Source organism: Rissa tridactyla, unplaced genomic scaffold, assembly GCF_028500815.1.
Source record: "Rissa tridactyla isolate bRisTri1 unplaced genomic scaffold, bRisTri1.patW.cur.20221130 scaffold_730, whole genome shotgun sequence".
Classification (NCBI taxonomy): domain Eukaryota; kingdom Metazoa; phylum Chordata; class Aves; order Charadriiformes; family Laridae; genus Rissa; species Rissa tridactyla.
This window is the reverse complement of record NW_026529946.1, coordinates 1-26147: the sequence shown is the minus strand read 5'-3', so window position 1 is coordinate 26147 and position 26147 is coordinate 1. Positions and strand designations below refer to the sequence as shown.

At 70.0% G+C, this 26147-nt stretch overlaps 3 protein-coding genes and 1 long non-coding RNA gene across 4 annotated transcripts; all 4 read right to left on the bottom strand.

The window, feature by feature from the left end:
• Positions 1-900: 900 nt before the first annotated feature.
• Positions 901-9659, bottom strand: LOC128903894 (cell adhesion molecule 4-like; the record flags this gene model as incomplete). The annotated part of the gene is given in 11 exon segments (XM_054187780.1): positions 901-1019; positions 1508-1586; positions 1588-1637; positions 2280-2394; positions 2396-2453; positions 2542-2632; positions 3412-3576; positions 4096-4230; positions 5286-5438; positions 6231-6377; positions 9542-9659. Coding segments are annotated over 11 exon segments (1188 nt in total), but the record flags the coding sequence as incomplete, so codon positions are not given.
• A 3624-nt stretch (positions 9660-13283) lies between these two features.
• On the bottom strand, positions 13284-16138 carry RPS19 (ribosomal protein S19). The gene is made up of 6 exons (XM_054187781.1): positions 16038-16138; positions 15861-15931; positions 15225-15325; positions 14947-15130; positions 13460-13514; positions 13284-13337 (listed from the first exon to the last, which is right to left on the bottom strand). The coding sequence occupies exons 2-6, from the start codon at positions 15929-15931 to the stop codon at positions 13311-13313; spliced, it is 438 nt and encodes a 145-aa protein (XP_054043756.1). The 5' UTR covers positions 16038-16138; the 3' UTR covers positions 13284-13310.
• Positions 16139-17547: 1409 nt separating this feature from the next.
• Positions 17548-25309, bottom strand: LOC128903891 (protein capicua homolog; the record flags this gene model as incomplete). Its single annotated transcript, XM_054187779.1, is given in 12 exon segments — positions 17548-17939; positions 18449-18580; positions 19126-19168; positions 19170-19270; positions 19492-19643; positions 21004-21124; positions 22065-22283; positions 22683-22776; positions 23080-23190; positions 24436-24537; positions 25029-25126; positions 25217-25309. Coding segments are annotated over 12 exon segments (1541 nt in total), but the record flags the coding sequence as incomplete, so codon positions are not given.
• Positions 22928-23720, bottom strand: LOC128903893 (uncharacterized). The gene is made up of 3 exons (XR_008464293.1): positions 23653-23720; positions 23080-23190; positions 22928-22995 (listed from the first exon to the last, which is right to left on the bottom strand). It is a non-coding gene; the product is annotated as an uncharacterized LOC128903893 (long non-coding RNA).
• Positions 25310-26147: the final 838 nt, after the last annotated feature.

The window sequence follows — 26147 nt, the reverse complement described above, 5'->3', positions numbered from 1 at the left end:
ACCCCCCTCCCAGGCCCCTCCCAGTTCCCTCCAGTCCCTCCCAGTAACCTCCAGTCCCCTCCCAGTCCCTCCCGGTAACCTCCAGTAGCCGCTCACCCCCTCCCAGTCCCCTCCCGGTCCCCTCCCAGATCCCCCAGTCCCTCCCAGTGCCCCCCAGTACAGCCCAGTGCCCCCCAGTACGAATCGGGGGTTTATTGCGTATCAAAGGCGGTTTAAAAGTGACGTATTTACAGACGCACCCGCGGGGGGGGGGGGGAGGGGGGGGGGGGCCAGGGACGGGGGGGAGGGGGCGAGGCCGCCCCGGGCCACGCCCCCTCATACATTATTCATCGCCTCCTCCCCCGCCGTGGCACAGACGGACACGCCCCTCCCCCCCCCATCATGGCTTTGAGCTTGGGGGGACCCAGGCGTCGGGGCCCCTCCCCCCCCCCCGAGGGGTGGGGGCGGGGCTTGGGGAGGAGGGGGCGGGGCTTGTCTCCCCCCCACATTGTCCGCCCGGCCCCCTCCCCCCGTGTCCCCCACCCTTGTCCCTGTCCCCGTGTCGTCCCCCCCCCCAATCCCCCAATGTCCCCCCCCGTCCCCAAGCCCTCCTGGTCCCCCCTGTCCCCCCCGCCCATCCCCTGTGCCCCTCTCCTGTCCCCAGTGTCTCCCCCCCCAGCCCCAATGTCCCCCCCCATCCCTTGTCCCCCCTCCCACCGTGTCCCCCCCGACGTCCCCCCGTCCCAGCCTCGGCCCCCCGCCCCGTCCCAAGCCCCCCCCCCCTTCCCCACGTCCCCGTGTCCCCATATCCTGCCTCTCCGAGCCTCCCCCCCGTCCCCCCAATGTCCCCCCCCGTGTCATCCCCCCCCGTGTTGTTCCCCCCCCGGTGTCCTCCCCCCCCCCCCCGTGTCCCCCCCCCGCAGTGTCCCCCCTCAGATGAAGAATTCCCTCCTTGCGCTTCCCGCTCTCGGCCCCCAGAAAGGCCTCCCGGGCCTCCCCGTGCTCCTCCAGCCCGCTGGCCTCGTGCGTCAGGTATGACCCTGCGCCCTGACGTCAGAGCGGGCCACGCCCTGGCCACGCCCCGAGAAGCCCCGCCCCTTCCCGTGTGCGTCATCCCCCCCCCCCCCCCCCGGCTCTGCCTCAGCCCAGCGTCACCGCGGCCTCCAGGCCCCGCCCCCTTCCCGCCGTGGCCACGCCCCCAACCCCCTGCCCCGCCCCCTTAGAGCAAGCCACGCCCCCCCCCGCTCCCTTAAAGGAGCCCTGTCCCCCTCGTGGCACCTCCCCTTTCCCCGCCCCCCCTGCCAGACCACGCCCCCTCCCCAAACCCCGCCCCCTCCCCCTCAACAAGAAGCCCCGCCCCACCACGTGGCCACGCCCCCTCCCTTCCAGCCCCGCCCCTTCCACAAAGCCACGCCCCCTCCCCTGCTCCAACCCCCCGCCCCAGCCCCATTCAAGCCCCCGCTGCCAGGCCCCGCCCCCCTTTGCCCCGCCCCCTCCGGCCCCGCCCCCTGCCCGTGGCCCCGCCCACCTTTCTGCCGCACGGAGGCCCAGAGGACGGCGCCCAGCAGGGAGAGCAGCAGGAACACCAGCAGCGCCAGGATCCCCCCCCACGATGGCGTAGGGCAGCGCCCCCCGCGCCGCCACCACCGCCCCCGGGTCTGCCCCACACGTGGGGGTCAGTGTGCGGCGGGGGGGGGCAGAGGGATGTGTGGGGCGGGGGATTGTGGGGCTGCCCTAGGGCGGAGGCATGAGGGGGGTGGGGGCTCAGAGAGCAGGGGCACCTGGGGCTGATGTGGGGCCAGGGGGTGCTGTGGGTCACTATGGGGCAGCTGCGGGTCGCTATGGGGCAGAAAAGACGGGGCAGAGCCCTCCCTTTGCCACAGAGGACGAGGGAGCGGAGGTGGGCAGGGGTGACACGGGGCCAGGTGACACCGTGGGGTGGCTATGGGGCAGTTGTGGGTGGCTATGGGGCACTATGGGGCAGCCGTGGGGCAGAAGAGATGGGGCAGAACCCTCCCTTTGCCACAGAAGATGAGGGAGCGGAGGTGGGCAGGGGTGACACGGGGCCAGGTGACACCGTGGGGTGGCTATGGGGCAGCTGTGGGTGGCTATGGGGCAGCTGTGGATCGCTATGGGGCAGCCGTGGGGCAGCCGTGTGGCCAAGAGACGGGGCAGAGCCCTCCCTTTGCCACAGAGGACGAGGGAGCGGAGGTGGGCAGGGGTGACACCGGGCCAGGGTGACAGCGTGGGGTGGCTCTGGGGCAGCCGTGGGTCGCCGTGGGTCGCCGTGGGTCGCTCACCGTAGACGACGAGGACGTAGTGGTCGGTGGCGTGGCCGTGGGGGTTGCCGGCCTGGCAGCTGTAGGTGCCGTTGTCCTGGGGGCCCAGCGCGGGCAGTGTCAGCACCTCCCCCCCGCGCCACGGCCCGCGGCGGCAGCGACTCGTTGCCCCGGCTCCAGGCGATGTCCGTGGGGCTGGGGGGGACGGGGACAGGGGTGTCACCGCTGTCACCTCCCCCCCCCACAATGCCCCGGGCTGTCCCCTCCCGGGGGTGGCACTCACAGGGGGTTGCCGTTGACGGCGCAGGTCAGCACCAGCGTGTCGCCTTCCCGCAGGACGCTCTGCGAGGGGTGGATGCGGGCCGTGGGGGCGTCTGCGGGGACAGGGACGCGTCACCCCCCCGGGTGACATGTGCCACCCCCCCTGCTGACGTGTGACACCCCCTGGGTGACATCATCTGTCACCTCCCAGGGACATGCGCCAACCCCTGGTGGACATATGTCACCCCTCGACGTGTCACCCCCCCCGGGGGACATAGGCTACACCCCAAGGGACACATGCCACCCTCTGATGACGTATGTCACCCCCAGGGGACACATGCCACCCCCGAGGGGACATACACCACCCCCCGGTGACACATGCCACCCCCAGTGCCCCCAGTCCCCACTCACACTGGACGTCCAGCACGTACTGGGCCTGGTGCCACTGTCCCTTCTCTGTCCATGTCCCCTCTCCATGTCCCTCTGTCCCCTCCATGTCCCTGTGTGTCCCCTCCACGTCCCCTCGGTGTCCCTCCCAGTCCCTCCCAGTGCCCCCCAGTGTCCCCAGCGGTGGCTCACACTGGACGTCCAGCACGTACTGGGCCTGGTGGCACTGTCCCTTCTCTGTCCATGTCCCCTCTCCATGTCCCTCTGTCCCCTCCACGTCCCCTCAGTGTCCCTCCCAGTGCCCCCCAGTGCCCCCCAGTGCCCCCCAGTGTCCCCAGCGGTGGCTCACACTGGACGTCCAGCATGTACTGGGCCTGGTGGCACTGTCCCTTCTGCATCCATGTCCCTGTGTGTCCCCTCCACGTCCCCTCAGTGTCCCTCCCTGTCCCTCCCAGTCCCTCCCAGTGCCCCCCAGTGCCCCCCAGTGTCCCCAGCGGTGGCTCACACTGGACGTCCAGCATGTACTGGGTCTGGCGGCGCTGGCCGCGCTGCAGGGCGGGGTGTGTGGCCTCGCAGGTGACGATGGCGCCGTGGTCCCTGCGCTCCACCCGCAGCCGCAGCACGTTGCGCTGCAGGAAAACCTTCCCCCGCTGCTCCCGGCTGCTCAACCCTGCGGACGGCGGGGACAAGGGGGGACACGGGGGACAGCGGGGGACACGGGGGGACAGGCGGCAGCAGGGACAACAGGGGACACGGTGGCAGCGGGGACGTGGGGGGCACGGTGGCCACCGAACCCCCCCAGGGTCCCCGTGTCACCGGCCCAGGCCACACGTCCCCAACAGCGGGCCCACCGTGTCCCCAGCAGGGTCCCCGCCATGTCCCCAATGTCCCCAGGGTCCCCGTGGCCCCAACCTGGGCCCCGTGGCCCCATCCCCACAAGGGTCCCCACACCCCTGTCCTTGTCCCCGACCCCCCCAGGGTCCCCATGTCCCCACCGTGTCCCCCCGTCCCCCCGACGTCCCCAACCCCCCAGGATCCCCCTGTCCCCGGTCTGAGCCCCGTGTCCCCATCGCCATCGGGGTCCCCACACCCCCCCAGGCCCCCCCCCCCCCGCCGTGTCGCCATCGGGGTCCCCACACCCTCGCCCCCCCCCCCCCCGCCCGTTGTCCCCATGTCCCCCCGCTGTCACCTTGGAGCTCGCGGCGGTCGCGGAACCAGCGCAGGGTGGCCGGGGGCCGGGCGCGGGGCACGAGGCAGCTCAGCTCCACCTCCCCCCCCTCCACCGCCGCCGCCACCGCCTCCACCACGGGGTTCTCGGGGGGCACTGCCACCCCACGGGGACGGGCGCACGGGGACGCAGGGGACACGGGGAGGGACGGGGGGACAAGGACGGAGGGTGAGGGACATGAGGGGACGGGGGACACAGGGGACACGGGAGTCAAAGGGCAGGGGGACAGGGGGACAAGGGGCGACACGGGGGACGAGGGACAGGGGCGAGGGACAGGGGGACAAGGGCACAGGGAGGGACAGGGGGACGAGGACGGAGGGTGAGGGACACGGGATGAGGGGACACAAGGGGACACGGGATGAGGACAAGGGATGAGGACACAGGGGACAAGGACGCAGGAGGAGGGACACAGGATGAGGGGACACGGAGACAAGGGACACGGGGGGAGGGACGTGAGGGACATGTCTCCACGTCTCCCCCATGTCCCCAAGTGTCCCCAAGAACGATGACGACCTGGTTTGGGTGTCTCGAGGGCGGCGGAGGCAGGAACCGCCACCGCATCCCCCATGTCCCTGTGTCCCCAAGTGTCCCCAGGTGTCCCCCAGTGTCCCCACATCCCCCCGAGTGTCCCCCATGTCCCCACACGTCCCTAACGTGTCTTCAGATGTCCCCAAGTGTCCCCAAGAATGACGACGATCTGGTTCGGGTGTCTTCAGGGTGGCGGGGGCAGGAACCGCCACCACATCCCCCATGTCCCTGTGTCCCCAGGTGTCCCCTAGTGTCCCCCCAAGCGTCCCCACACGGCCCTAACGTGTCTTCAGGTGTCCCCAGAAATGATGACGATCCGGTTTTGGGTGTCTTGAGGGTGGGGAGGGCAGGAACCGCCAGCACGTTCCCCACGTCCCTGTGTCCCTCTGTGTCCCCAGGTGTCCCCAGGTGTCCTCGCGTGTCCCTAGTGCGTCTTCAGGTGTCCCCACGTGTCCCCAAGAGCGGTGATGACCCGGGTTTGGGTGTCTTGAGGGTCGGGAGGGCAGGAACCGCCACCACGTCCCCTCCCCGGCCCCGTGCCTCCCAGTGTCCCCACGTCCCCCCCCCCGGCCCCGTGCCTCTCAGTGTCCCCACGTCCCCCCCGGCGTCCCCGGTGGCCCTACCGAGGACGGTGAGGGTGGCGATCTGGTGGTGGGTGTCGTCAGCGTAGAGCTGGCAGAAGTAGCCGCCCTCGTCCTCCAGCCGGGCCCGGGCCAGGCGCAGGCGCAGGCGCCGCCGGCTGAACTCCACCAGCTGGAACCGCTCGTCCTTCAGCGCTGGGGGGGAAACGGGGACGGCGGGTGTCACCCACGGCCACCCTACAGGGTCCCACAGCCACCCACGGGACCCCATGGCCACCCACAGCCACCTTACGGCCACCCACAGCTGGAACCGCTCATCCTTCGGCACCGGGGGGGGACAGCGGTGTCACCCACGGCGGGACACGGCCACCCACGGGGTCCCACAGCCACCCCACGGCCAACCCATGGCGACCCACGGCCACCCTACAGGGTCCCACAGCTGGAACCTTCAGCACGGGGACACCAATGTCACCGACGGCCACTTAATGGCCACTATGGAGCACCACGGCCACCCAGAGGCCACCACAGGGACACCCTATGGCCACTCTAAGGCCTCCACGGCCACCTAGAGGCCACCACAGGGCCCCCATGAGACCCCAAGGCCACCCCGGAGCTCCGTGGCCACCATAAAGCCACCACAGGGCCCCTACAGCCACCCCAAGGTCCCCATGGCCACCAGTGGGCCACCCTAGAGCTCCACGGCCACCCCAAGGACCCCGTGGCCACCACAGAGCCATCCAGAGGCCACCCCATGGCCACCCCAGGTCCGCTATGGCCACCCCGAGGACCCCACGACCCCCCCGAAACCTCCTTAGAGCCACCTCTGTGCCCCCTCCCTGTCCCCGCGTCCCCCCCCACGGCCCCGTGTCCTCGCCGCAGGTGCCGCCGAAGAAGAGCCTCCGCCGTGCGCGGCGCTGGACGTGTCCCCGTGTCCCCCCTTGTCCCCCCCGTGTCCCCCGGTGTCCCCCGGTGTCCCCGTGCCCTCACCGCGGGTGCCGTTGAAGAAGAGGGTCTGCCGGGCGGGGTTCTGGATGACGACGATGGAGCCATCGTACTGGTGCAGGTGACACGTGATCTCGGCCGTGCCACCCTCCAGCACCGTCACGTTCTCTGCCTGCACCTCCTGCGCCCGCCCTGGGGACAGCGGGGACAGCGTCACCGAGGGGGGGGACACACACGCGCACCGGGGGGCTGGGGACACCAGGGATACCATCGCTGGGGGTCTGGGGACGCTGTTACTGGGGCGTTGGGGACACCGGGGAGACCCACGCCAAGGTGCCAGGGCCATTGGGGACACTGGGGACACCCACAGCGGGGAGTTGGGGACGGTGGGGACGCCAGGGACATGGACATGGGGGTGCTGCAGACAGCGGGGACACCCACACTGGCGTGCTGGGGACACCGGGGACACCGACACCAGGGTCCCGGGGACACTGGGGACACTGACACCGGGGTGGCAGGGCCATCGGGGACACTGTTACTGGGACACTGACACTGGGAGCATGACATGGGGGCGCTGGGGACATCGGGGACACTGGGGACACAGTCACTGGGGTGCTGGGGACACCAGGGACACCGTCACTGGGGACACCGACACAAGGGACATCAACACTGGGGGGCCGGGGACACTGGGGACGCTGTTACCGGGGACACTGACACCAGGGACAGTGACACCGGGGATGCTGGGGCCACCGGGGCCACCATCACTAGGGACATCGTCACCAGGGACATCGACGACACTGGGGACGCCGTCTTTGGGGACACCAACACCGGCACCACCGTCACGGGGGAACCCCGGCACCAGTGACACTTGTGGGACACCAGTGGTGGCACTTGGGGACACGCGCCCGGGTGACAGGAGCACCGGGGACACCATCCCTGGGGACACCGACAGTGTCACGGCCCCTGGACGCCTGGGTCCCCCCGCCTCGTTACTGTCCCCTCATTAGGGTCCTCGGCGTCACCTCCGGTTGCCGCGACGAGGCCGGGTTGTCACCAGGGGGGTGGGGACACCATGGGGGGGGCGGGGGGGGGGGTGTGTGTGACATCGCGTTTTCGCCGTGTCAGCACCATTCCCACCACCCCCGGGGTCACCACGGCGACCGCGGCCGTCACTGTCACCGCCAAGGTCGTCACCGCGCCAAGGTCACCCCTGTTCCAGGGGGGGTTCCCGGGGAACCCAGGCGGCCCGGGGGTGGGGGGGCCCAGGAGTTCGGCCGGGGGGGGGGACACCCAGGAGTTCGGGGGGGACCCAGGCATCCGGGGGGGGACACCCTGTCATTCGGCTGCTGCCCACGGAGGTGACACAGGGACAAGGGACACTTTGTTCTCGCCGTCACCCCCCCCCTCTCCCGGACGCCCGGGTCCCCCTGAGTGGGTGCTGGGGGGGGAGGGGAGGCGCCCGGACGCCTGGGTCCCCCCCAGGGCGGGGGAAGGGGGGGGACACACACGACAATGGCCCTTTTCTGTGCCACCCGCGCGGGGACAGGCCGGCGCCGCCTGGCACCTCGGCGGGGACCCAGGCGAGCGGGAGGGGACGAGGGACGGAGCGATGTCACCCCCCGCAGGGAGGGTGGGGAGCGGGGTGTCCCCACGGTGAGGGGACGCCAGGGGACACCCGACCACGAGGGTGAGGGACGCTGGTGGGAGGGCACGGGGACAGTGACACCAGGGTACGGGCGTCACTGTCGCACGAGGGTGACGGCCACCCGGCCACGAGGGTGTGGGGACAACACCACCAGGGTGAGGGACACGCGGCCATGAGGGTACGGGGGTCACCAGCGCACGAGGACGGGGGGACACCCGGCCACGGGGGTGTGGGGACACTGACAGGAGGGTGGGGGACACCCGGCCACGAGGACACGGGTGTCACTGGCCCACGAGGGTGAGGGGACACTGACACAAGGGTGAGGGTGTCACCAGGACATGGGGACACCCGGCCACGGGGGTGTGGGGACACTGACACGAGGGTGAGGGACACCCGGCCACGAGGACACGGGTGTCACTGGCCCATGAGGGTGACAGACACCCGGCCACAGGGGTGTGGGGACACTGACACGAGGGTGAGGGACAATCGGCCATGAGAGTGACAGACACCCGGCCATGAGGGTACGGGTGTCACCAGCGCACGAGGACATGGGGACACCCATCCCCGGGGGTGTGGGGACACCGACACGAGGGTGAGGGACACCCGGCCACGAGGACAGGGGCGTCACTGGCCCACGAGGGTGACAGACACCTGGCCATGAGGGGGTGGGGACACTGACACGAGGGCGAGGGACACCCAGCCGTGAGGGTACGGGTGTCACCAGCGCACGAGGATGTGAGGACACCCACCCACGGGGGTGTGGGGACGACGGCACAAGGGTGAGGGGACGCTGACACAAGGGTGAGGGTGTCACCAACGCCCGAGGGTGACGGACACCCCTCCTCGAGGGCGAGGGACACCCGGTCACCAGGATACGGGTGTCACTGGCCCACGAGGGTGACAGACACCCGGCCACGGGGGTGTGGGGACACTGACACGGGGGTGAGGGTGCCACCAGCACACGAGGACGTGGGGACACCCGGCCACGAGGGTGAGGGGACATCGGCGCACGTGGACGTGGGGACAGCAACACCCGGGGGCGCAGGGTCACCCCCCCCAGCAGGTGTGGGGACACCGGGATGCTCGGGGGGGGTGGTGACAAGGCCACCCGAGGGCACGTGGTCACCCCCCCAGCAAGTTTGGGGACATCAGGATGCTCGGGGGGGGGAGGGGGGCACGCCAAGGCCACCCGAGGGCACAGGGTCACCCCCCCCTCGTGGTGACACGGGGATGGACGGGGACATCGGGGGGGTGACGCAGAGGGAAGGAGCCCCCTGCGTGTCCCCCCCGTGTCCCCAGGCCGCGGTGGAGGGGGGGGACACACACAGGACAAAGCCACCCCGAGGGGACCGATGGGGACAGCAGTGGGGGGGACACAGCGAAATGCCACCCCCCCCCCTCATCCTTGGGGACAGGGAGGGGGACACGGGGAGGGGACACCGAGGGGGAGCGCGGTGGCAGATGGGGGGAGGGGGGGGGGGCTGCGGCAGAGGCTGGCGGCATTTTTGGTGGGGGGGGGGGGGACGGACACGACGCATCCCTGAAATGGCGCGGGGGGGGCGGGGGGGGCTGGTGTCACCCCGCTGTGGGGACAAGAGGGATGGGGACAATTAAGGGAAGGCGGGGGGTGGGGGGTGGGGGGATAATTTAAAGGGGGTTTGGGGACAATTCCGGGGGGGGTGGGGGACAGGTTTTTGGGGGGGGTCCTTACCGTGCCCGGCGGCCCAGAGCAGGATGAGGCCCGGCAGCAGCGCGGGGCGCAGGGGGGGGCGCGGGGGGGGCTGCATGGCGTCCGGCGCGTCCCTCTGCCGCTCCCCACCTGCCGAGGAGGCCTGCGGATAATGTATGCTAATGAGATGCGAGAGGCCGGGCCAATGGGGGGAGGAGGAGGGGGAGGAGCCCTGGGATGAAAGGGCGGGGGGGGGGTCGGTGTTTACGGGCCCTGGCCGGGGAAGGGGGGGAAAAAGGGGACACTCCACCCCCCCCGGTGTCACCCACAGCCCCGGGGTGGGATGGGGACAGCACAGGGCGACATCGGGGACCCCAGGGGGGAATTGGGGGACCCCAGGGTGACACCGGGGACCCCACGGTGACATCAGGGGACACAGGGGGGAATTGGGGACCCCAGGGTGGCATCGTGGACCCCAGGGCAGAATTTGGGGCACCCCAGGGTGACACTGGGGACCTCAGGGTGACATCAGGTGACCACAGCGGGGAACAGGGGGACCCCAGGGTGACACAGGGGACCCCCAAGCCAGAATCGGGGCACGCCAGGGTGACATCGGGGACCCCAAAGGTGGCATCAGGGGACGCCAGGGTGACATTGGGGCACCCAGGGGGCAACTGGGGAACCCCAAGGCAGGATCGGGGCACCCCAAGGTGGCATCAGGGACCCCAAGGGGAACTGAGCACTCCAGGGTGACATTGGGGACCCCCAAGCCTCAATTTGGGCACCCGGGTGGGACTGGGGCACCCCAGAGTGACATCGGGGACCCCAAGGGGCGAACTGGGGCACCCCAGGGTCACACAGGGGACCCCCAAGGTGGGACTGGGGCACCCCAAGGCAGAACGGGGGATGCCAAAGGGGAATTGGGGCACCTCAGGGTGGGATCGGGCACCACAAAGGGGAACTGGGGACCCCAAATCACACCCGGGGCCCCCCCAGGGTGGGCTGGTGCCATCCCCGGGTGACACTGGGGACCCCAAGGCAGAATTGGGGCACCCCAAGGGGGAACCGGGGGGACCCCAGGGTGACGCTGCGGCACCGTGACCCTGAATTGAGGCAGCCCAGGGTGACACTGGGGACCCCAAAGGGGAAAATGGGGGACCCCAAGGAGGGAATGGGGTACCCCAGGGTGACACTGGGGACCCCAAGGGTGAACTGGGGTCCTTAGGGTGGGCTGGTGCCACCCCCTGGGTGCCACTGGGGCCACCCCAGGCTGTCCCCCGGCGGTGGCGCAGTGCGGGGGGCAGTTTCTATGGCAGCCCCCGGCCCCCCCGCCCCGGCAGCGTGGAACAAAGGCGGCTCTGAGGCCGAACAGCGCGGCCATTCTGTGCCAACCGATGCCGTTTTGGGGCCGTTTGGCCCCGTTTCGGCCTCCCGCCGCCGGACCCCCCGCAAAGCCGCTCGGGACGCGGGGCACGTCCTGGCCCAGCCACTCCAAAACCCACCCTTTTTGGCTCAAAAAAGCGAGCTGCGGCGGCGGCAGAGCCCCAAATCGGGTGAAACGGGGCCAAAAGGGGACAAAACAGCGTTAAACACACCCAAAGCGGGGGTAAATAAGCCAGTATAAGGCTAAAGAGGCCCAAAATGGAGTGAAATGGGGCCAAAATGGGGCTGAACAGGCCCAAAACGGGGTTAAACAGGGCCAACATGGGGCTAAAGAGTCCCAAACAAGTGTGAAATGGGGCTGAACAAGCCCAATACGGGGCTAAACAGGGCCAGTGTGGAGTCAAATGGGCCCCCAATGGGTAGAAATGGGGCCAATATGGAGATACAGGCGGCCAGAACAGGTCCAAAACAGGGGCAGAGAAGCCCCAAAATGGGGTGAAACAGAGACAAAGATGCATTAAATGGGGCCAATATGGAGATAATAACGCCATAATGGGGATAAATGGGCCCAAAACGCGTCTTGACAGGCGCGAGGCAGGGCTAAACAAGACCGAACTGGGACTGAGAAGGCCCCAAACCAGCCCAAAATGGGTGTGAACTGGGCCGAAACACAGCTAAACGATCCCAAAACGGGGCTAAACAGGCTCAAACCAATGCTAAAAGGGCCCAAACCGAGGCTACACGGGGCCAAAACTGGTCAAAAGTGAGGCTAAACAGGCCCAAACCGGAGCTTTAGCAAGGGAAGCCCTGCAGTGTGCTGAGCAATTAGCATGACAATAATTAGGCGGCAGCTGTACCCTCACACCCGAGCCTCTGAAGGGCCCCCGAGGGTGTGGGTGGCTTCTCCCAGCACGTTGGGAGCAGGAGAACCGGTCCGGGCACAGCCAGGAGCCTGGGCGGGGGCACCAAGTGATGGCACCTCAGGGTCGTGGAGGGGAACTGGGGTGGGCAGGAGAAAGGGGGCAGAGCAGAGGCCGCTCTGAGGGACCCCAATCACTCCATGAGAGGGCCAGCAGCTGCCACCCACCGCAACCAGGAGGGAGAAACTGCCCGGGGGAGGAAGCCCAACCACCCAAAGGGAGAAGCCGACGGCGGAACGGAGCCGGGCTGTGAGGGGTGAGGAGGCGGCAGGGCCCGGGCACTCACCGCTCGCGGCCGGAGCCGCCTCAAGCTCCTGAGGGGCCGCGGAGAAAATGGCGGCGGCCGCCGACGGACCCGCAGGGCTTTTCCCGCCCTTTCCGCGGCCACGCCCCCCCGGCCGGCGTCTCCACCAATCAGCGGCCGCCGCTCCCCCCCGCGGGTGCGCGTTAGCCCCGCCCTCCGCCAGACCCGAGGTGACTTCGGCGGCCTGAGGGGACGCGCGCCTTCGCAGGTAGAAACTTTAATTTTCCTGAGGTAAAGTTACTTTCCTGAGGTAACATTGAGGGGGAAAAGGGTTTTCTAACCCTTTAGCCTAACATGGAGCCTCTTGTCAATAGGAGGGAGAGCCATGAGGGGTCAGCGTTTGCCAATGGCAGCGATTCACCATTTTTTAGCAACTTAAAAAAATAAAAAATGAAAATAAATCAATTCTTTTTCCCCTCAAACTGAAGAAAACCCCTACGTAAAACGGAAAACTGGCCCAAAAACACCTTCCCCCCCTCCTCAGGGGCAGAAAACAATTTTTTCCAGTCTTAAAGCCCCTTAAAACAACCTCTTTTCCATTCCGGCCCCCTTTTATCAATTACTGCAACAAAAACTTATAAATTTGGGTGTATCTCCTCCTTCTGGTGTGACGCTGACCACTCCAGGAGGGGTTTGCACCCAAACTGACCTTTTTCACCCTGTTTTGCCCAGGGCTGAGCCCCGGCTCCCTCCAAAACACGCTATTCCCCCCCCAAAACCCTTCACTTGCAGCTAAAACCGTGCATTTTTAGACAATGCCACCAAACGTAGCAGGTTTTGGAGGAAACAGGAGACCGAAATTATGGCAGTTTAGGGTTTTCCCCTGATAACAGACTCCCTGATATTGTGTTATTTTGGGCAAAACACACAATTTTTGACTAAAAATCCCCCTCCCCCCCCCTTTTTTTCCCCCCCCTACAGTGACCTAATACCCTGCTTTTTGGGGCATTTCCCCAACGTTTTGGGACACCCCCCCTAATATTTTGGGGCAATTTCTCACTGTTTCAGGACACACACCCCCATATACTTGTGGGCTTTTCCTACTGTTTCGGGGGCACCTTCCCCTCTTTTACCACCCCCCACCCCCCGCAACGTTTTGGGGCAATTTCTCACTATTTTGGGATTCCTCTCTCCCTATTTTGGGGGCATTTCCCCACAAAAAAACCACACCAGCGGCTCGGGGAGGGTCATTTATTCCGGCTCCTTAGTGCTTCTTGCTAGCAGCAGCGACCTGGGGGCAGAAAATGAGGTGAAAACCACTGAAAACGGTACAAAAAACCCAAACAGACCTTAAAATCACCCTAAAATACCCAAAACCGGGGAAAAAAAAGCATTAAGTGTCCCAAAACACACCTGCCCGGCGATGCGGTCCAGGTCCCGCTGCCCCTGCGGCGTCAGCTTGCGGCCGCTGCGGGGAGAAATTGGGTTAAAAGGAAGGGAAAAGGGGATTTTTGAAAAAAAAAAATAGAAGAGAAAATGGGGATTTTTCTAAAAAAAAGGGAGGGAAAGCGGGGATTTAAAAAGGGGAAGCGGAAGGAACTGAGGGGAAAAGGGGGGCAGGAAAGAAGGAAAAGCAAACGAAAAGGGGCAGAATTGAGGAAAATGAGGCAGAACTGAGGGAACGGGGCAGAAAGAGGAAAAACAGGCAGAAACCAGGGAAAAGAGACAACGCTGAGGAAAAAAGGGGCAGAAAGGAGGGAAAGGGGGTAAAGCCTAGAAATAGAATTAGAAATAAGAGAAAAGGGGCAAAAAGGAAGGAAAACGGGCAACACTAAGGAAAACCAGGAGCAGAAATGAGGGAAAAGGCAGCAAAAAGAAGGAAAAATAGGTAAAAATGAGGAAAAAATGGGCAAACCCAAGGAAATAGGGGCAGAAAGCAGGGAAAATGGGCAAAGCTGAAGAGGAACAGGAGTAGAACTGGAAGAAAAATAAAAAAAAAAACGGGGAAAACTGAGGAAAAAAGGGCAGAAAGGAAGGAAAACGGGCAACACTGAGGAAAAGCAGGATCAGCAATAAGGGAAAACACGGGAAAAAACGAAGAAGAAGAGGCAAAACTGAGAAAAAGGGGAGCAGAAAGAAAAACGGGCAACGCAGAGGAAAACCTGGATCAGGGGTGGGGGAAAAGGCGGGGGAAAGGAGGAGAAATGGGCAAAACCGAGGAAAAATGAGCAAAAGCGAGTGGAAAAAAAGGGCAGAAAGGAGGGAAAACAGGCAAAGCTGAGAAGAAACAGGACCAGAAATGCGGGAAAAGGCTGTAAAACCGACGAAAAATGGGTAAAAGTGATAAAAAATGGGTAAGGCTGAGAAAAAAAAACTTCAGAAAGGGGTGAAAAAGAGTAAAAATGATGAAAAATGGGTAAATCTGGTAAGAAAATAGGTAAGGCCGAGGGAAAAACATCAGAAATGAATAAAGAGGCAGTGACAGCAATGAAAAAATACATTAAAACGAGGAAAAATAAGTAAAACTGAGAAAAAGTGAGCGGAAAGGGGGAAAAGGGGACAAGGCTAAGGAGAAACAGGAGCAGAAACGAAGTAAAAACGGGGAAAAGCGGCCGAATTGAGGAAAAAGCGGGCAACTCCGAGCAAAAACAGGATCGGAAACGGGGGAAAAGGCGGAAAAAGCGAAGAAAAAGTGGCAAAACCGCGTAAAAAAAAAAAGGGGGGGGGGGGGGGGAGGAAGAAAAACCGCAGACGAAAAGCGGGACGAGGAGGGAGGGGAAGGGGCGGGAAAAGGAGCTAAAACCCAGCAAAACCGCGGGAGAAAGAGCGCGGAACAGGGGAAAACACACCCGGGAGAGTTATAAAATGGGGGAAAAAAGGCGATAAACGTTAAAACTTGCCCGTCCTGATCCTTCTCCACCATCTTGAGCCCCTCCAGCGCCTGCAGGACGCGGCGGGCGACGCTGCCGGAGCCGCGGCTGAAGTGACTGGGCCGGACGCCTCGGCGCTGCCGCCCCCCGTACACCGTGGCCATGGAGCCCACCCCGGCGCCGCCCCGCAGGTAGAGGTGCCGGGCGGTGGAGGCTACGGGGAACCGGGGGGAGGGGTGAGGGAACCGCCGCGCCGTGGGTGAGCCCACTTCCCCGTCCCGCCACCTCCCCCCGTCCCCGGCGCTCACCCGCCCGCGTGTAGAACCAGTTCTCGTCGTAGGGCGCCAGCTCCTTGTGCTTGGCCAACTTCACCGTGTCCGCCCACTCGGGCACCTTCAGCTTCCCCGACCTGACGCCGCCGGTCAGCGACGGGGAACCGGGAACATCCCCCCCCCACCACGCCGGGAACCCCAACATCCCCCCCCGGGAAACCCCGGGGTCCCCCCTCCGGTAACCTCCCCTCTGGGAAACCAGGGACCTCACCGGGGACCCTCCTTCCCGGTAACAACCCCCCCCCCTCCGGTAACCCGGACACTCTCCCGCTGTCCCCTCCGGTAACCCCCCACCGGTCACCAAGGCATCCCCTTGCCCAGTAACCACCCCCATCCCTGGGGAACCCCCCCCGCCCCCCGGCAGCCCGGATACCCTCCCGGTAAACCCCACCGGACTCCCGGACACCCTCCCGGTAACCCATTAACGACCGAGGACCCTCCCCCGCTGTCCCGGTAACTCCCTCCGGTACCGCAAGGACCCCCCCAGAGCCTCCCCCTATAACCCAGGGACCGCCCCCCGGATACTCCCCCGGTGTCTCGGTAACCGCCCTCCGGTACCACAGGGCCCCCCCACGCCCGCCCCGGCCGTCGTGTCCCCGTCCCCCCCCTCACTTCTTGAGGAAGGCGGCCAGCGCCCGCACGAACTCCTGCTGGTTCACGTCCTTCACCGTCACACCGGGCATCTACCGGGACACAGCGGCCATTCAGCCCCGCCGCGCCCGGTAACGCCCCCCCCGGCCCCGGTCTCCCCCCCATCCCCCGGCCCGGCCCGGCCGCAGCGGCACCGACCTCGCTGCTGCCTCCTCACACGCCGCCACCGGAAGAGGCGGAACGCGGGGCCGCCCGGGGGAAGGCGCAGGGCCGACGCTCTCGCGAGAAAACCTCCAGCCAATCGGCGACGGCGGGGCTACGCTCCTTCCAATGGGAGGGTGGAGGAGGAGCGGGGCGGAGCTTCGTCCCACTTCGTCAGAGGCACGGCCCCGCCCACCGCCCATGGGGCCCGGGGATTGGAAGGTCCCACCCCGCTTGGCGCCGCCTACTCGCTTAGGCCCCGCCCACTGCCGAAAAGGGCGGGAAGTGCTCGCCCGCTCCCCATTGGCCGGCCGCGTCTCTCCCGCGCTGGATGTAAGCCCGGCGCCGATTTGTTCCCCGCCACGCCGGCGGCTGCAAGGCGCGCTCTGATTGGCCGGATCCTGGCAGGGCGGCGTGCCGGCCAGGCGGCTCCCTCACAGCTGCCCTGCGCGTGTTTGGCGCCGTCGCAGCGCGTTTTGAGGCGAATTCAGCGCCTTTTGTGGTCCGCGGAACCTTCCAGAATCCGCCGGGGCCGCGCGCAAAGCGCCCCCTCTCTCCCTCCCGTGTCCAAACGGAGGGCCGTGCGCAAAGCCCCGCCGGGATTGGCCGGGCTGCTGCGGCCGCCGCGCTCCCATTGGTTGGGCGGGCGAAGCGCCGCGCTCCCATTGGCCGAGCCGCCCCCCGGCCCGCCCCCCCGGTGGGCTACGCCTCTCCCCCCTTACCGGCGCCGCCGCCGTTTTGTGGGTCGTTCAGGCGCGGGAGGCGCCTCGGGGACGGGCCGCGGCAGGTGGGTGCGAGGCGACCCGGGGGCGTCCCCACCGTGTCCCTGTGCCACCTCCGCGGTGTCCCCACTGTGTCCCCGGAGCGCCCCTGTGCCCCTGCGGTGTCCGCGTGTCACCCCCTGGGGGTCCCAATGGCGTCCCCAGGGTGTGCTCCTGTCACCGGGGGGGTCCCAGTGTCCCTGCAGTGTCCTTGTGCCACCTCTCCGGCGTCCTCATGTCCCCAGGGTGTCCCCGTGCCACCCCTGTGGTGTCCCCAGGGTGTCTGTGTGTCCTCAGGGTGTCCCTGTGCCACTCCTGTGGCGTCCCCACGGTGTCCCTCGTGTCCCCTGGGGTGTCCCCACGCCACCCCTGTGTCCCCGGGGTCCCCATGACCCCCAGGGTGTCCCTGTGCCACCCCTGGGGTGTCCCCGTGTCCTCAGGGTGTTCCACGGGCATCCCCACAGTGTCCCTCTCCCCCCCCCCCCCCCCCCCGCGGTGTCCCCAGTGTCCCTGTCTCCCTCCATGTGTGTCGTGTCCCGTCCCCCCGTCCCCCCTCCCCTGGCATCCCCACGACGGCCCCCCCAGCCCCCTGGGTTGCCGCAGCCACACTCCTGCCCCTTTAAGAGGGGGCGTGGCCTTGACACCGCCCCCTCCCCCCACCAGCCAATGGCAGCGCTGCTCTCCCGCCCCCCCCCCCCCCCCCGCGGTGGGCGGAGACAGAGGCGAGGGCGGGGCCAATCCAAAGAGTGTCCCGTTATTAAAAGAACTCGGTCACGTGACCCCACCCGGCCCCGCCCCCGTCTCCACGGCAACGGGCGGCAGGGGGTGGGGCGGGGGGGGGGCGTGGCGTGGCCTCGGAATGGTCAGCGGGCGCCGCCCCCCGCGGCGGGTGAAGGGGGCGTGGCCTCGGCGCAGGGGGCGGGGTCAGCGGGGGGCGGGGCCGCAACGCAGGGGGCGGGGTCGGCGGGGGGCGGTGCCGGCGACGGGGGCGGGGCGGGGTCGGTGGGGGGCGGGGCCTGCTCGGGGGGCGTGGCCGCCTGCATGATCTTCTGGCGCACCTCGCGGATCTTGAGCTGCAGGCAGACCTTGGTGGGGAAGATGTCGGCAAAGCGCGTCTGGAAGGCGGCCGTCGCCTGGGCTGGGGACAGAGGGCACAGTCAGTGGGGGGGAGGGGACCCGTTTTGGGGGCCATTCGAGGACGGGTTGGGGACACCGACCCCAGGGGACGGGGCCGCTTTGGGCCCCCGGCAGTCCCCTTGGGTGATGCCGACCCGAGGGGGACGCGGCCGTTTTTGGGGCCCGGTTGGGGCTGTTTTGAGACCAGTTGGGTCCACACATTGGGGACATTTGGGGCCGTTTTGGGCCCGTTTGGGGGCCCATCGGGGACACTTGGGGACAGTTGGGGTCATTTGGGGACACTGGCTGGCAGGGGAAGGGGCTGGGCTCCTGGCAGAGCTGCATGGCAAGAGGACGGGGCCGTTTTGGGCCCGTTTGGGGGCCCATCGGGGACACTTGGGGTCATTTGGGGACGTGGGCCAGCAGGGGAAGGGGCTGGGCTCCTGGCAGAGCTGCATGGCAAGAGGACGGGGCCGTTTTGGGCCCGTTGGGGCCATTTTGGGGCCATTTGGGGGCTGCCGGGGCACCGACCCGAGGGGAAGAAGCCGTGCTCCTGGAAGAGCTGCATGACGAGGGCCCGGCGCTGGTCCAGGGTGCGGCGCAGGGAGGAGAACGGCACCTTCTCGTACTCCAGCTCCCCCAGCACGTCCTCCCCCTCCCCCCCTGCGCGGGGGGGGGACACGGAGGAGGGGGGGGGTTAGCGGAGGGGGGAGCCCGCTGGGGGACCTCTCCCCCCAGCCCCCCCCGTGGGGCCCCCCCCCAACAACGGGGAAAACCTCCCAAAAACGCCCCACGCGCTCCCCTCCCCCCACCCCGGGGACCCCCCGAAAAGCCCCCCAGGGGGGTGCCCCCACCCCCCCAAGAGCCCCCCCATCCCCTCCGCCCCACATCCAACCCCAACATGGGACCCCCAACACCCCCCCACATCCCCCCTCCCGGCCCCTCCCCCACCCATAAGGGGGTGTGTGTCGTGTCCCCCCCCCCCCAATGAAGGATCGAGCCCCGCCGGGGGTGCCTCCCCCCCCCCATAAGGGAGTGGGTCCCCCCCCACAACCCCCCCCCATCCCACATTCCCCGCCCCCCCCTTCCCTGAGCATTTGACACCCCCCCCCCGGGGTTCCACCCCTCCCCCCCCACGGGTGCCCCCCCCCGCCCCTCCCCCTCTCCCCCCCCCCGGGTGCCCCCCCCGCCCCTCCCCCCCCCCGTACCGGCCCTGTCGAAGGTGAAGATGTCGCCCCCCCCCCGCCTCGCCCTCCCCTTTCCCACTCTTGGGGGTGTTGGGTTCGGAGCCGCAGCTCGAGCGACGCCGCAGCTTCCGCTTGGGGGAGGCCGGGTCCTCCCCCCCCTCCAGCTCTGTGGGGCACGGGGGGGGCGCGGGGTCACGGGGGGGGCGCGGGGTCACCCCCTCCCCCCCCCCGCTCTTGGAGGGGGGGGCGTCAAGAACAAGGGGTGACCCTCCAGCCCCTCCCCCCACCCCCTGGGAGGCCGGGTCCTTCCCGCCCCCCCCAGCTCTGGGGGGGGTCGTGGGGGGGTCAGGGCCGTCTGCGGGTGCCCCCCCCCGCCCCCCCCCTCACCGGTGGAGCTGCGGCGTTTCTTGCGGTAGCTGCCCAGGATGGCGCGGGGGGAGGTGGCCAGGGCCTGCAGCGTGGGGGAGGGGAGCACCTCCTCGGGCCGGAACTCGGGCAGCTCCGCGAAGCGCTCCTCGAAATCCACCTCCGACAGCACCCTGGGGGGCTCCCGTCAGCACCCCGACCCCCCCGGGACCCCCCCATGGACCCCCTGCGCCTCGAAATCCACCTCCGACAGCACCCTGGGGGGCACCCGTCAGCACCCCGACCCCCCCGGGACCCCCCCATGGACCCCCTGCGCCTCGAAATCCACCTCCGACAGCACCCTGGGGGGCACCCGTCAGCACCCCGACCCCCCCGGGACCCCCCCATGGACCCCCTGCGCCTCGAAATCCACCTCCGACAGCACCCTGGGGGGCACCCGTCAGCACCCCGACCCCCCCGGGACCCCCCCATGGACCCCCTGCGCCTCGAAATCCACCTCCGACAGCACCCTGGGGGGCACCCGTCAGCACCCCGACCCCCCCGGGACCCCCCCGGGACCCCCCGCGCCTCGAAATCCACCTCCGACAGCACCCTGGGGGGCACCCGTCAGCACCCCCGGGACCCCCGGGACCCCCCCATGGACCCCCCCATGGACCCCCTGCGCCTCGAAATCCACCTCCGACAGCACCCTGGGGGGCACCCATCAGCACCCCCGACCCCCCCGGGACCCCCCCGGGACCCCCTGCGCCTCGAAATCCACCTCCGACAGCACCCTGGGGGGCACCCGTCAGCACCCCCGACCCCCCCGGGACCCCCCCATGGACCCCCCGCGCCTCGAAATCCACCTCCGACAGCACCCTGGGGGGCACCCGTCAGCACCCCCGGGACCCCCGGGACCCCCCCATGGACCCCCCCCCCATGGACCCCCCCATGGACCCCCCCATGGACCCCCTGCGCCTCGAAATCCACCTCCGACAGCACCCTGGGGGGCACCCGTCAGCACCCCCGACCCCCCCGGGACCCCCCCGGGACCCCCCCTGCGCCTCGAAATCCACCTCCGACAGCACCCTGGGGGGCACCCGTCAGCACCCCGACCCCCCCGGACCCCCCGGGACCCCCCCATGGACCCCCCCCCACGGACCCCCCCATGGACCCCCCTGCGCCTCGAAATCCACCTCCGACAGCACCCTGGGGGGGCACCCGTCAGCACCCCCGACCCCCCCGGGACCCCCCCGGGACCCCCCCCCATGGACCCCCCCATGGACCCCCCTGCGCCTCGAAATCCACCTCCGACAGCACCCTGGGGGGCACCCGTCAGCACCCCCGGGACCCCCCCGGGACCCCCCAACCCCCCCCTCGGGGCATCCCCAAGCCCCCGAGCCACCCCCCCCTCCCCCACTCCCCCCAGGCGTCACCCCGAGAACCCCCCCCGGCCCCACGGGGCCCCTCCCCCACCTCAGGCACCCCCCCCCCCCCCCCGTGGCAGACACCCCGAAAAGGCCCCTCCCCCACCCCCGCCCCTCCCCCACTCACTTGTCGACCGAGTCGAAGGTTTTCTTGAGGGGGGGGGGTCGCACCTTCACCTTCTTGCCCGCCCCTCCCCCCCCCCTCCTTGCGCTCCTCGGTGGGGGGCGGAGCCGGGGGGGGCGGGGCGGCGGCGGGGGGGGCGGGGGGGGAGGAGGAGGAGGAGGGGCCGGCGGGGGGAGGGGCGGGGGGGTCCTGGCGGCTCTCGGGGGGAGGGGGGCGCCACTCGGGGAACTTGGCAACCTGGGGGGGGGAGGAGGAGGAGGAGGAGGAGGGAGCGGTGATTAATTACGGTGTTAATTGGCGGGGGGTGTTAACGGGGGGGGGAAGGGGCCACTCACCGTCTCGGCGGGGGGAGGGGTGGGGGGTCGCTCCTCGTCCCGGTGGCTCCAGGCCTCGGCGCCGGGGGGGGAGGGGGGGTTCGGGGGCGGGGGGGGGGAGGGGGGGGGGCCGCGTCCCCCCAGTCGCCGGCGGGGGGGGGGAGGGGGGGAGGGGGCGGTGGCGGGGGGAGGGGCGGGGTCGGCGGGGGGGGCGCGGGGCGGGTCCGGGGGGGCGCGGGGGGGGGAGGTGCCCCTCGAAGGAGCCGACGGGGATGGTGGCGATGGCGGCCTTCACCTTCTGGGGGGGCTTCGGGGGGGGGGCGGGGGGCGCGGGGGGGGCGCCGGGGGGAAGCTCAGGGCAGCTGCGGGGGGGCGGGGGGGGGGAGTAAGGGGGGCGGGGCCGCTCCCGCGGGCCACGCCCCCTTCATTTGCATGTCCTGCCCTCAGCCCCGCCCCCTCCCATCCCCGTAGTCCCGCCCACTCCCGCAGCGCTCCCTTGGCCCCACCCCTTCGCAGAGCCCCGCCCCCACCCGTAGCCCCACCCACTTTTCTGCTCCCCCGCACTAGCCCCGCCCATCCTTTAGCCCCGCCCACCTCTACTGGCCACACCCCAAACAACCCCCTTCCGTTAAGCCCCGCCCCAGCCAAACCCCGCCCCCTCCGTGGCCCCGCCCCCTCCCAAATAAACCACGCCCCTCTCCCGCGGTGGCCCCACCCCCTCCCGGCGTAGCCACGCCCCCCAGCCCATACCTGTGGGGGCGGGGCCTCCCTTGGGCAGGATGGGCGGGGCCGGGGCGGGGCCCGGGGGGGGCGGTGCCTGCCACGCTGTAGACCAATCCGGAGGCGGGGGCGGGGCCGGGGGCGGGGCCAGGGTAGATGGCAGCGATGACGGGGCCCCCCGAGGCCGGGGGCGGGGGGGGGGGAGGGGCGAGACCCCCACGGGGGGCGGGGCCAGCAGCGAGCCCTGCCCTGGGGGGAGGGGCATCAGCGCCGGGACCCGAGACCCCCAACCCGCCCCCCCCCGGGACCCCCAGCCCCCCCCGAACACCCCTCGGGACCCCCAACCACCCCCCCCCGACCCCCAACCGTCCCCCCCGGGACCCCCAGCCCCCCCCGAACACCCCTCGGGACCCCCAACCACCCCCCCCCCGACCCCCAACCGTCCCCCCCGGGACCCCCAACCCCCCCCAGGACCCGCATCTGCCCCCCAGGACCCCTAAATGACCCCCCTGAGACCCACATGTGCCCCCCCAGGGCCCCCAAATACTCCCAGGGACCCCCCCCGGACCCACAACCGCCCCCTTGGGACCCCCAAAGTACCCCCCCCGACCCCCATGGCCCCCCCCCGACCCCCATGGCCCCCCTTACCGGGCAGGAGGGGCTGGACGATGGCGGACCCCCCCGGGCCGATGGCGGTGAAGCCGAGCGCGACGGGGGGGGGCTGCACGTAGGCGGCGGCGGGGGGGGGGCGGGGCGGCGGCGGCCGGGGGGGGCGGGGGGGCGGCGGCGGCGGCGGGGGGGGGCGGGGCGGGGTGGACGTAGGCGATGCGGGCGGAGGAGGGGAGCAGCACTTTGGGGGGGGGCCCCGCCGCCCCCCCCCGCCCCTCCCCCCACGCCCCCTCCCCCCCCCCCCGGGGCTGCCGGGGGGGGGCACCAGCGGCACCGGGCTGAGCTGGATGATCTGGGGGGGGGGAGGGGCGTTAGTGGGGGGCGGGGGGGGGGCGGGGGGGTCGGGGGGGGAGGGGCGGGGGGGAGGGGTACGTACCTTGCCGGGGGGAGGGGCGGCCGTGAAGGGGGGCAGGGCCGGCCCCGGGGGGGCCACGGGCACCAAAACCTTCCCCGGGAGCAGGGGGGGGGCCGGGGGGCGGCCCCGGGGCTGGGGGGGGCGGGGGTCAGACCCACAGAGCCCCATAGAGGGACCCCCTGACCCATAGAACGACCCCCAGCCCCATAGAATGACCCCTCGGCCCCATAGAATAGGGACCCCCTGACCCATAGAACGACCCCCAGCCCCATAGAATGACCCCTCGGCCCCATAGAATGACCCCAGCTCAGAGAGGCCCCCTCCCCACCGGACCCATAGACTCTACGAGCCCCATAAACCCCTCCCTGCCCCCCCCCCCCAGCCCCCCAACCACCCTGACCCCCCCCGGACACCCCGCCCCATAGATCCCCCCACCCCACATCACCCCCCAGGCCCAAAGCTTCCCGACCCCCAACCCCCCCACATTGCCCCCGAGCCCCCCAAGTCCGCCCCCCCCCCCCCGAGCCCCACATCCCCCCCCCTCCTCCACCCCCCACATCCCCGCCCCGCCCCCCCAAGTCCCCCCCCCCGTACCTTTGGGGGCGGGGCCGCCCGCGGGGGTCGCCATCACTTTGCCGTTGCTGGGGGGGGGCAGGGCGAAGTGGAGGGGGGGGAGGGGCGTTGGCGGGGGGAGGGGGCGTTGGCGGGGGGAGGGGCGGGGGGGGGTGGGGGGCGGCCCCCCCCTTGGCGTGGGGGAGGGGCAGGGGGTGGGGGAGGGGCGGCAGGATGTACTGCACCTGGGTGACGGCCCCCCCCCTTTGCCGGGGGGGGGCGGCGGCTGCAGGAGGCCGAGGGGGGAGGGGCCCGTTGGGGCCCCGCCCCGCCCCCCCCCCCGCCCGCCCCTCCCCCCCCCGCCGCCCGCCGCCGCCGCCGCCCCCGCCCCCCCCCGCCCCTCCCCCGCCGTGGGGGGGGGCGATGAACTGCACGGGGGGGGCCAACAGGGCGACGGAGGACGAGGGGGGGGGCGGCCCCGGCCCCCCGGGCCCCCCCCCCGCCCCCCCCCGCCGCCCTCCCCCCCCTCCCAGCGCCAGGTTGGCCCCCGCCCCTCCCCCGCCCCCCCCCGCCCCGCCCCCGCCCCCCAGCGCCGGCCCGGGGGGGGGTTTGGTCTCGGGGGGTGGCGGGGGGACGCCCCCCCCCCTCGCCCCTCCCCCCAGGGGCGGCGGGGGGTGGGGGAGGGGCGGGGCGCAGCGGGGGGGCCGCCCCTCCCCCCGCCCCCGGCTCGGGCCCCCCGCCCCCCCCCCGCGCTGTCGGCCCGTTTGCGGCGGGGGGGGAGGGGCCGCGGGGGGGGGCGCCGGGGGGGGAGGGGCCGCCTTGTACGGGGGGGGGGAGGGGCGGCGGGTCGGGGGGGCCGGGGGGCGGGTCCAGCTCCGGGGGGGGGCGGGGGGGCGGCGCCGGCGGGAAAAGCTTCCGGGGGAAGGGCTGTGGGGGGAGGGGCGTCAGGGCCCCATAGAGACCCCCTGCCCCATAGAGACCCCCCCCCGGCCCCATAGAGACCCCCTGCCCCATAGAGACCCCCCCCGGCCCCATAGAGAGACCCCCGGCCCCATAGAGACCCCCACCCCATAGAGAGACCCCCGGACCCATAGAGATCCCCCCGCCCCATAGAGAGGACCCCCCCGAATAGAGATCCTCTGCCCCATAGAGACCCTCCCACCCCATAGAGCACTCCTGGCCCCATAGAGCACACCCATCCTGACCCATAGATCCCTGCCCTACACCCCAGCCCCACAGATCCCCCCACACAGACACCCCCCACCCCACGGCCCCCCCCCCCCAAACTCCCATCCCCCGCGCCCCATAGATCCCCTCCCAAACCCCCCAGCCCCACACCCCCACCCGCCCCACAGCCCCCCCGCCCCACAGGCCCCGCTCCAGCCCCCCCCCGCCCCATAGATCCCCCTGCCCCACACCTTGCCCTCGTCCCCCGAGGAGCCGTCGGAGTCGCTGTCGCTGACCCGCTCCTTGCACTTGAGGTCGATGTCGGTGGGGGGGGGGAACCCGTCGTCCGCTGTGGGGCAGAAACGGGGGGTGGGGGGTGGATCCAGGGGCGCCCCCCCCCCCCCATCCCCCCCTTCCCCGGTCGGGGGCGTGACCTCACCGATGACGTCATCGTCGCCCTCCTCCTCGCAGATGACCATTCGCTCCTCGTCGCTCGTCATCTCCTCGCTGGGGGCACGGGGGGGGCGGGGCCCGCGGGGGGGCGGCGGGGGGGGGGGCGGCCGGGGGGCGGGGGGGGCGCAGGGACCCCCCTTGGCCACGCCCAGGGGCGGCGCCCCCGAGCACAGCTGGGGGGGGGCGGGGGGGGGGGGGTCAGGGGGGGTTCCTGCCCCACACATACACCCCCCCCAACATATACCCCTCCTGCCCCACACGTACCCCCCCCGACCCACAGACACCCCCCCCAGGCCCACACGTACTCCCCCTGCCCCACACGTACCCCCCCTGCCCCATATGTACCACCCCCAGACCCACATATAACCCCCCCTGCCCCACACGTACCCCCCCTGCCCCACACGTACCCCCCCTGCCCCACATAATCCCCCCTGCCCCACATAATCCCCCTGCCCCACATATACCCCCCCCGCCCCACATATACCCCCTTGACCCACACGTTACCACCCCCAGACCCACATATAACCCCCCCTGCCCCACACGTACTCCCCCTGCCCCACACGTACTCCCCTGCCCCACAGACACCCCCCTTGCCCCATATGTACCACCCCCAGACCCACATATAACCCCCCCTGCCCCACAGGTACCCCCCCCAACCCACACATACCCCCCCTGCCCCACATAATTCCCCTGCCCCACATAATCCCCCTGCCCCACATACCCCCCCCCGCCCCACATACCCCCCCCGCCCCACATATACCCCCTTGACCCACACATGCCCCCCCCCGCCCCACACCCCCCAACTCCCCTCATCCCCCCCCCCCGGCCCCACACATTTCCCCATCCCTGCCCCACACGTGCCCCCCGCCCACCTGTCCGAGGTCGCGCAGGGGGTGCCCGGGGGGGTCTCCGCCCCC